The 11,480-nt window shown below is 32.1% G+C and overlaps 1 protein-coding gene across 1 annotated transcript in view; it reads right to left on the reverse strand.

The window, feature by feature from the left end:
• Positions 1-3,076: 3,076 nt before the first annotated feature.
• LOC124366404 (chromodomain-helicase-DNA-binding protein Mi-2 homolog) overlaps positions 3,077-11,480 on the reverse strand; it is a 136,131-nt gene continuing 127,727 nt past the window's right edge. The window contains 3 exon segments of the mRNA XM_046822929.1: positions 3,077-3,245; positions 4,087-4,185; positions 11,415-11,457. Coding sequence (XP_046678885.1) covers positions 3,092-3,245; positions 4,087-4,185; positions 11,415-11,457 — 296 coding nt within the window. The 3' untranslated portion in view covers positions 3,077-3,091.

Raw genomic sequence — 11,480 nt, forward strand, 5'->3', positions numbered from 1 at the left:
CTGAAAGTCCACAGGCTGACAATCTTTGAGAAGCAACCAAAATATATAGTTCCTGAATACTCTGCCAGAGGAAGTGAGAAGGACTAGTGCTGCTGAAATAACGAACCAACTTATAAAGTGGCTTCTTGGCAGACCCTACTATACTACTTATGAATTTAATTACTGAAGAAGACAATAAAAACTTAAAATGTAACAAAAATAAGCATTAATGTAACTTTAACAGTAATTAACAATGTAATTTTTTTTTTTTTTCTCAACTAAATGTTATTTGTGACGCCAAAACTATTCTCCCTTAAAGCTATTTATTGTCTAATGTACAAAGTCCATTTTTTTAATTAGATAAATCTATCTATTTACGGGAAGAGTTTTCTGTTATTGACTAACATCTCTAACTTGTTTTATTTAAAAAAGAAAATAGCGGGCACTGTTGAATAAAATTTTTTGGGGTTTTCCCTATTACTTTTCTCCCCTTCCTTACATTTTTGCCCATTTTGATAACAGTTTTAAAATTTTCGATAAAAAGAACCATTTAAAGCAGTAAAAAATTTTTTAAAATTTTTTTTTAAAGCAAAACAAATGTGTTAAATATATTGGCAAGCCACATAGACTCTGGAAAAAAACCTTAAAATAGCCCTATATTGGGGAACGACAAAACCAATTTTGTGAAAAAAAAAAACAAAAAAATGCATATTCACTTATTTTACACACAATAAATTGGTGATATGGGGGGATTCTTCTTAGACAAACTTCAAAGAATTCTTTCCCCAAGAAACAACCAATATAAAGGGTCGGGAATTCGGGACTCGTGTCGTGATGTTTTAAAAGATCTTAAAAATTTTGACTGGGGTGAAAAATTTTTTTTATTGAGAGTGCCTGTATCTTTCAAACAAAACTGAGCAAATAAAAAACATCCTGGGGAAAACCCCAGAGCCGCCCCCCCCCACCCCCCCCCCCCCCCACCCCCCCCCCCCCCCACCCCCCCCCCCCCCCACCCCCCCCCCCCCCCACCCCCCCCCCCCCCCACCCCCCCCCCCAGACAAAAAATCACATGGGTTATGTTGGGGACCGTGGGGGCCAGGCTATGGAACCACCGCGCCCAATCCACCGACGAGGGAAAGTGTCATCAAGTGATTCTCTTACAAATAAGTTCCAGTGCGGAGGGGCACCATCTTGTTGAAAAAAAAACGTTGGGCTGTAGGTCTTCTAGCTGTGGGTAAGCGTAGTTTTCTAGCATGTCTAGATTAAAATGTTACCATTAATTGTTTTTTCATTGAAGAAAAACGGGCCAATAAGTCTGTCATAGGAAATAGCACACCACACATTTAACTTGGGACTGTCTCGAACATGTTCCCGAACTTGATATGGTCTTTCTGTACCCCAAATACGCACGTTATGTTTATTCACTTTTCCACATACATGGAACGTGGCCTCATCAGAAAACACTACCTTCTTTAGAAAGTTCTCATCAGCAGTTAAACGATCAAGCACAGTAACTGCAAAGTGTTTACGTTTAAGTTTGTCATCTGGAGTAATTTGCTGCAAAATTTGCAGCTTATAAGGTTTCATTTTCAAATTTTTCTTTAAAATTCTTTGAACACTGGATTTTGATAAATTTAAACTCACGTGCTGCAGTGCGAATAGATTTTTGAGGACTCCGTAGAAATGTTTGTTGCACGTTCTCAATAGCTTCATTTGGCAGTTTAGGCCTACCATTGTTTTTTGAATGTTTTATGCTGCCAGTTAACATGAACTTATCATACCAGGCTCGAATGCTGTTCCTTGATGGTGGATGGCGACCATAGCGTGTTCTAAACCTTCTTTGCACTACAATATCTGATTTGGTTTCAATGTACCACTCAACACACTGCGCTTTCTCCTGTGCATTCATAGTGACTGCTTTATTGTAGGTTATGTTTTTGGGTTAAGCAGTTTGAGCAAACAACAATGAAACAGCTGATCTTTACAACTAACATTAAAAAAAACTTTATAAACTCTACCTTCATGTGGTCATGCTTATAATAATCTAAATTTAACTTTGCGGATTTTATTAGGCTTTAAAGTTGTTCAGTTTTTTTTGGGACACGGTGTATTTAACTGTCAAATTTGCACAGATCACAATATGTGAATGTATGTTACAATGTGCTCACGTCTTTATAAAAAAAGATTTTCTGTTAAAATGTGAATTTACTCATGAAATGGACTCTGTTATTTAATCAATTGTGATTAGCAAAAATTAAATGTTCTACGGGTTTAACTACTTTTTTTAATGAATATTTGTATTATTTAGGACACACTACAGTTGGAAAGAACGTTTCACAGGATTAACAACAACGTGGTACGTGCAACTTGGTTGTAATATTAGCATAAAACAAAATTTCAAAATATAAATGCACAACTGACATATGCAAAGTACTAACTATGATCTCATCAAACAATACAACACTTTAAGAAATTAAAAGGCAAGGGGAAATTTGTTTTTCATGCCCACATTTATTTGGAAAAAAAGAACCCTGCCCTGCCCAATTCCATCTTGACCTTTAAAAAGGAAATCAAAATTGTAAATACTTTTAATGAGTACAAAATTTACTCTAGAAAAATTGAATTGTAAAACTTCTACTGTAAAAAATTAGCTTTTCTAAGAAGAAAAAATTAGTCAAATTTAGCCCAATAATAAATAAAATTGTATATAAGCCATTTAGAAGTGACTCATTTTGCAATTGGAAATTATTACAACAGCTAGTGTACTTAATTATACTAAACTACCACAACTGTTTTAAAAACACTATTTAAAGGAGAATCTACATGAAAACAGGTTTCATTTACATTAAATTGTTAATAAAAATTAGTTTGGATTAGCATTTTATAGCTAAACCAAAGTTTTCATTAAAAGCAAGCAAACATTTTTAATACGTAAACCTTTAAAAGTGAATGAATGAAACTTGCCTTTATTCGGATGAAGTTAGGACTATCAAGTCTACTCTTACAATTAATCTAAAGGTTTTAAATTCAAAGTGGTGTATATGATAATTTTAGTTCTTTTATATATACATGAAATAATTCAAACAATTTGAAGTCAGGTAAGTTTAGTGATTCAAAGTGATTTTAGACAAACAAAGATGAACAGATAAAAGTATTTTTCAAACAGGAGATACCATTGAGAATTGAAGGCATCTTGAGGCGGCATGCCGGTAGCGCATAATGGCGTTGAGGAAGGCCTTGCGTTGTCTGGCATTGAAACCCAACACCTGGAACACATTTCAACTCCAAAATTATTGATATAAAAATAATTACATCATTACCGAATTACACGAATGGTTACTCAGCGCTAACTAAAAACCAAGGCCAAACAATTAGAGGTTACAAAAGACTTTTCCCAAAGTTTCATTTTCAGAATCAAAATCGAATGATTAATTTTGTAAGGGAAGATCACTTCTGGTTTCTGGCTAGAGCAATTCTTCAGAGAATTGAAAAAATTAGTTTTTACAAAATTTCCTTCTATAGAAACTTTTTAATAATCAGAAAAGCATGAATCATAACTATTTGGAATATGGTCAGACGTGTTCCGAGACTATCCTATGCAAGTATAGTAGTAAAAGTGTGACTTATCGGATTAGCATGACTCACTGACACACAGTTGTGTCGTAAGTCGAAACATCAATACAACTTCAGCTTAAAAACATGGTATAGTTTAAATAACATCAATACCACAGTGTTGTGTAAATGGTAGGCCAATTCACTCAGTGGATCGATTGATTACAATCAGATTGTAACCATGATTGTGCAGTTACAATATAGAAAAAATTCTCTGTAAACATTCTACTTAGAATTGAATTACTACTTTTTAACTACTACTACAAGGAATAAGTACATTTAATGGAAATTCTTTCACCCTCAAAGTGACTGTTTTAAGTGTTTTCCGACACAATTCTTAAAAAGTTAGGATAAAAAAAAATGTTTTTCTCCTGAATCTGGAGAAAGAAACGCTGGTTTTTCCGGTTCTATCAAATTCTTATATTAGCTTCTTATCACATAAATAAGTCAACGTGATGAAGTGGTATTATTCACGTTAATGGAGATGGGGATTACCTCAATGTTGCCTCCAACTCTTGCCAGCAGAGGTGGTAACGGCCGATCCTTTTCTTCTCTTCTCTCGGGTCGGCGTTTCTTCCCGGCCACCTTCCATTCCTGTTGCACACAACCAATGTTATAGGAAACATAAATAGTCTAACGACAGTTGTCTTCAATTTAATCCAACTCTGGTAAGCCAAAATGATGATTGATTTGAAGAAAAATTAAAAAACATATGAAGCCGCTACTTAATTAAAAAAAATTCTAACACAAATTTTTAAGATTCTACAACTAAAAATTAATAAATATTGTCAAAATGTTAATGCACACCTAAAATGTATGATAAATTGCTTGAGTGTAATGCTCAACCGAATTAATATGGATAAATTATGCAATGTAAACAACGGAATAGTCTACTTTGAAAGCAATAGGTAATGAAGAGTTTAGCAGTTTTACCTGATAAATAGATGGTTAATGAGAGAGAGTCAAGGAGTGCAAGGGGTTGAAGCCTGGAGTAAAGCTTGGACAAATCTTCTACTAAAGGTTAGCTCTAGCTCTGGGTGTTAGGCATACGTTCACTACCACTAACGTGCACAACTGTGTACATACATACAACACTACAGCTTACAATGACTAGCTTTTGTTTCCTAACAGTACATAACAATACAAAAATTGTCAGTAAAAAGATAACATGTACTATTTTACAACTTGAAATTGTAAAGTTAGTATACAGTTTCTTGGCATGGTCTTCCCTTAAATTTTAAAATTTATTTTTACAATCAAAATTTCAATTTGTGTGTTAAAAATATGTACATAAATGTACACAATATACTATATTTTATAACTCTTATTGAACCGAACACAATTTCTATAGTTGAAAAAAAACCAGTTTAAATTGGTTGTAATTTATCATCAAAGATCATCCATTACATTATACTCTCCTTAATTAATTTTAAATGAAGTAAGAAGGTACTTACATATGTGGATTTTTGGTTAGACTGGGATTGGCAGTTTTCCTGAGTTTTATTTAAGTGTTAACATCCTGACCAGCTTTTCTTGAGCTTTATTTATGAAGTGTTACTATCCTGACAGCTTTTCCTGAGGTTTGCTTACGTTTTACCATCCTCACAGGCTTTTCTGGGACTTTACTTTAGTGTTAACCATTCTGACAGCTTTATTTAAGAATTGTTACTATCCTGACAGCCTTTCTGAGGCTTTACTTTAGTGTTACCATTCGGACAGCTTCAGCTTTTCCTGAGGTTTGCTTACGTTTTAACCATCCTCCACAGCTTTTCTGGGACTTTACTTTATTTAGTGTTACCATTCTGACAGCTTTATTTAAGAAGTGTTACTATCCTGACAGCTTTTCCTGAGGTTTGCTTACGTTTTACCATCCTCACAGCTTTTCTGGGGCTTTACTTTAGTGTTACCATTCTGACAGCTTTATTTAAGAAGTGTTACCATCCTAACAGCTTAGCCTGAGAGTTATTTAAAAAATGTTACCATCCTGACAGCTTTTCTTTAGTGTTACCATCCTGACAGCTTTACCTGAGATTTACTTAAAACAGTGTTACCATTCTAACAGCTTTTCCTGAGCTTCATTAAAGTTTTATCATCATTACAGCTTGTCCTGGACTTTATTTAGACTTTTTAAGTGTTAATATCCTGGCCACTTTTCTGAGCTTTATTTAAGAAGTGTTACCATCCTGACAGCTTCTATTGAGCTTTACTTGAGCGCCTTTATCCTCCTTAATACGTTTCTTTCCAGTTATTCTTAATTTTATCTAGATTTTTTTTTATCCGTACTTTTTTCCTGTATATCTCAAAATAATAGTGATTTATTTAATTTTGCCAAAATTGCTGATTTCTATAATATCAAACTTAAAAACATTAATAATTTGGCACTTTTTAAAACAATTTTTAAATACAAAAACCTAACTTTAATTCAGAACTAAATTTGTACTATTCCATTTTTCTTGTACTATTCACAACATAAGACAGGTATGATGACAATCCAGGCTGCTGAGGTTTAGTGATCTGAGCAAAGAGTTGCGACTATAAGTACAATCAGACCAATCTTGGTGTTTTTCGGGTCTAGAGAGCCTGATAAATAAAATACATTATTCCTTCCAGTCATCATTTATTCGTAAACACAACTTTCGTATCTTTATGTTCAACAGTTTTCTCTTTGGGTCTAATTACAAGATGCCCCAAAATTTTCATCAAATGCCTATAACTTCTCATGAAAATAACAAAAACCAATTAGGAAATCTGTTTTCTATCAGCTTGTCTTCTAAAAGACATCTTTAAGGACTCTGCCAGAATGTTGTTTAAAAATTAAATAGAAAATATTATTAACATGAAAAACTAAAAACCAAGAGAACATTGTAAAATATAGCAATATACAAGAAAACTGTAACTATTTTTCATATACATGCTTCAGCTTCATATTTTTATACAAATAAAAAACCTAGCAATGATTCTCTCTTTCACTACAAGTGATTTGGATTTTAGACACCGTCTTCAATTTCTTTATTGAATAAGATAGGTTCATACCTCCTAATTTTGTCCCTTCATTATATCACCTTGCAAATTTTAATTAACCACTTTTTACTCCATTCCATTATGAACACAATTATTAACATCAAGAATTTCTGTTTTGGTTCTTCGAAAAATACAACTTACTCAATTTGTAACAGCCGAAACAAAAAGTAACACAAACTGCCAAGAAAACGTTTTTATTTACAAATAATTTATTTACAAAGAAAACAATTAATTTTAATTTTCAATTAAATATTTCATAGTTCATATTATTTAAAATTACCAGCCTAACATGATATATACACGTTGATTGAAAACAGAACAGATTTACCAAAAGAGAGAAATGTCTTAACACATAGGCAGAATTATTTAAATTATGTAACAAGGATAAACAAATTCATACCATGGATGGCAATATGGTTAGAAACTGACATTTTTGTGAAATAAACATAGCGGATTAGCAGAGCAGAAAGTATGCTTCTTATTTTAAAAAACTAAAATGAATAAATGTAAATTTAATAAGCATAACCAATTCAATGATGAACAAATTTAGTTCCTCAAAATCCAACAAGGATTGATAAAATCTGTTATGTTTGGACAACAATAACACGGGTTACAAATAAAGATCTGGCTAAATAAATTTACCTGAAACAAATTTGAAATTAAACTACATGTCATTGGATTCATGCACCTTTATGGGCTTCTGATTACTCTCAAATCAAAAACTATAAATAGATGAGTTTGAAAGTTATCACAAAATTAAACAGTAGGAGCTTACAATAATGGGAGTTCAGACAAACACAGAAATAAACAAACTAAATTTTAATGTAACTATACCTAAGGTGGTTAGTTTGCGGCAACTTCCAAAACTCAGATATCTGTAATTGTTGATCAGAGAGTGATTCTGCACTATTCTTACACAACAAACAGCTCCGAGTTGTTAATCGTATCTACAGGGAATAGTGCTACTAACTCACCACATTTCTGTGATTCACAAAAATATAAATTTCTTTACATGGCAGCTTTTATACATGTTGTCAGTTAATATAAAAATTAAAAACAAAACATTAATTACTTATAAATAATCATCCACTGAATTTTTTTCACAAAAAAATAAGTATTTCTACATGACTAATCAATCATTTCCATAACTCAACTACAACATTATTTTGAATAGCCCCCTTCAAATAAATTTCGTATAACAACTCATTTTCCAGGGAACAATGCTCACACAATTCAAAAAATTACACATTAAAAACTGTCATACTCAATAATACTTTGTTACCCATTACAAATTTGTGATCATTTTATGACAAGTGATTGTTTGTATTACCTGGAAATTTAATTTTCCTTCTTTACATTATGATTTATAAAGACTCACAATCGTTTATTTGTGCACTCTTTTAGGTTTCTTGTTCATATGAGATGATCCTAATGAAAAATTATCAGGCGGTTTGTAATTCTTAATAACATCATCAATTGTTGAATCAAGATTATCCATACTGTGACTCATTTTTCTGTGGGGCAATTCATCGCTAACAGTTAAAGTTGACGATGATTTCGAAGGAACTAAACTTGAAAAAATATCTATCATAAACTATTTTCCTGCAACATATTCATCTTCACTGATTTTTGATATACTTTGATTTCTGTCTCGTAAGAACATTTTTGAGCCTGAGGTCTTGGGTATGCCAATTTCCGCTGCACTTCTTTCTTTAAATAAAACTTGGATCCATGATATCAGCGAGCCGTTTTTGTGCAACTACTTTAAATATTTTGGCTCTGTTCAAATTCAGCACTGGTTTTACGGTACTTCTCAACCACGTACGATATCGTAGTATCCAGATTTCTTGTGTCTTTTGTGCATTTGCTAGGACGAGAGTGGTTCTTCTTGTTAGCGAGTCTACATTCATTACCACTTGCTTTGAATTTTGAACCATGTTCTTTGTCCTGGTTTCGTTTCTTTGTCATAGAAGAATTTTAAAATAATTATCTCTTTCAGATTCAACACGGTGTCAGAGGTGAATCTTTTTCTTGAAGCGCTTGGACACGCTTTCCAAAATTTGTTGGTCAATACAATTCGGAAACACATCTGAAAGAGGTTATTTGTCTTTTGTAGTGATAACATAAAATATCACACAATGTCTGGAATTTTATCACTTTAGACTTTTCAAGTTCGGACAGCTGTTTGACGGAGTTTATTTGCTTCCCTAGGATTTCACAAATGGTTTTGGGGGCACAATCGACCGAGTTATCAGGAGTTGTTATTCGAAACCGGTAAGATTTTTCTCTTGATCAGTTTCATTCTTATAGACTGCTTCAACTTTTCATTTAACCTCTTCAAATCGCACATCTTTAGAACACTGTTACAAATTTACTTTTCTCCCCAAACGTGCAGAGATATTTTCAAGATTTTCTCGACAACGATCTTCAATACATTCTTTAACGGTCATCTTTCAATCGGTTTCCTCTTAGATCTACCTCCTTCTTCATCTGTCCCCACACAGGTCAAAGTTGTAGGGATCTTCACTCTCATCTGAATCAAGCCCACATGACAATTTATGTATTGCATTTGACTAAGTTAAAACAGCAAGAATAACGAGGAAGAAATTAAACAAAAACAATTTTGATGGAGTCAATACCAACAGTGTTTTTAATTAACTTTTGTGACATGTTTTCATTAGCGATTTAAACTTTTACACATTTTCAGTTTTCTGTATAGTGTACAAAGAGCAGAACTGTGAAATAAATAATTACCAAATTTAATATAATTGTTTTAGAAATAAAAATGTGTTCATGTGATACTAAACTCTTTCCAAGCAATGGAGGAGAACTCAGTAGATTATGTGTATTTTATTTTGAGTTGGATTTAAAATACTTTTGTCTAATTTTTCTGATGAAAGTAAATTATTATCTCTTACGTGTTAAAATACAATTATTTTGTTAATTTTTGACAGGAAACTATTTGCGGATATGTTTTGTCAGATGCTCTACGTAAATGGTGTTTGTGAACATTAGTGATGTGTTGAAGCCGAATCTCAAATCTTCAGAGAATTTGCAACATCACACTTTATTGGAAATAATATTTCTGGTCTGACAAACAGTACAGAAGATGATATTTACTTACGCCTAATATGATTCTATACTATATACAGGGTAAAAAGGGTAGAGTCACTACAATAAAACTAAAGACTAATATTAATTTTAACGAGTTCAAATAGTTAACCCCAGTAAGGAAATTTTTGTCATTTTATAAACAATATTTGACTTTAAATTAATTTATTCTATGTTTATGTTTGTGCATTGGGAACCACATCTAATCGTGAATTATAAGTTGATCAGTAGTACGCATATTATCGATCACTACAATGTGTTTTAGTTTACTTTGCGTTTGACTCTATAAAAATTAACAAACTATTGTTGTGTCAATAATATTTTGCTTGCTGTTAATATTTTTTATAATGTCCAAGTACCAACAGATACTTGCTGCATCTATTTGTGCGGCACAACAGTTGATTAGCATTACACAAATTACAGATTCTTGAAACTTTTTGTGGTACTTAGTGTAGCCTCCTCACTATTATATAAAAAAACTACATATAGACTGCAGAAATTTACGGATTTTAGAGGTTATAGCTGGTCCAACGTTTGTTTGATTAAATTGAATGGTGGATATTTCCGTTTGCCATTCACTAAGGAATAAATTAGTCTAACATTCCATGTTTTAGGAGTTAGTGAAGTTGACACACAACATGGTGGTTGTGATTCCTGACTTACGCGTGTCACAACGCTCTGGTATGATTTGTTTATTTTAACCTAGTTTGTAATTATGTGTTAGGTTAGTTATTTACCTGAAGAAGAGATCAGATCACAAGTCTCGAAACGTAGTGTTACTAATTTATTTGTATCACTGAACGATAGCAAATGTCCGGAAAAATCCTGTTTGCTCCTTTTACAGCTTAGATAACTTTAAAATTTTCCTAATAAGAAGACATTCTGAACTTACTTTTGCCACTGCATTAATCCTCAATTACTAAAAAACACAATAACAAATTTAACGATGTCACTGAGAATGATCCAAATTCCCAGAAAATAAAATCGGGCTCTAGTTATCTTTTGATCTAAAGAAAGTAAAAAAGCCACAAGAGTAAAGGTTGCTGATTTCTACATGTAGATACATAATTTGCTTAAATTGTGGAGATTCAGTTTGCAGACGGAAAGTTTAAAGTATGAAGGATTTCTCTAATTGTTAAATATATAGGTTCATTGAGGTTAAAACAAAAAGTAAAATTGGATAACATTATGGAAATAGTTAAGGAGGGATGAAAAATTGAATTTATTATTAATTCAAATTCATGAGGTTTGATTTTACTAAGATGTAAGTAACATGCGTGTAAAAAACGGTTTTAGTTTAAAATAGAAATAGAAAGAGGTGTTAAGTCAACTGATTAAAAAAAATTCTCTACACATTGAAATAAATAACAAAATTAATAATTGTCAATCATACATTTTATTTGAGTACAACTGTAAAATATTAGCTAGGTGTAAAAGAACTAAAATGTAAGGATAGTGAAAAAAATATAACCTTAAACTTAAAAATTGTTTAAAAACTAAACCTTAACTAAGAATTTACAAGAAAACCATTAAAAAATTCATTATTTGTCAAAATAAATAAAGAATAAACGCAAGCTGCCTGTATTAATTAATGGGATTCAGAACAAATCGCTACATATCTACAAGCAAAATTATTTGCTCACATGCTTTTAATACATTCAATTTAAACAAAATAAAATTAAAACACTCACCATCGGCTTTTTTCATCGAAGTCATCGTCTTCTTTGTCATCATCTGTGAACAAAAACAAACTTAAG

The sequence above is a fragment of the Homalodisca vitripennis genome, chromosome 7, assembly GCF_021130785.1.
Source record: "Homalodisca vitripennis isolate AUS2020 chromosome 7, UT_GWSS_2.1, whole genome shotgun sequence".
Classification (NCBI taxonomy): domain Eukaryota; kingdom Metazoa; phylum Arthropoda; class Insecta; order Hemiptera; family Cicadellidae; genus Homalodisca; species Homalodisca vitripennis.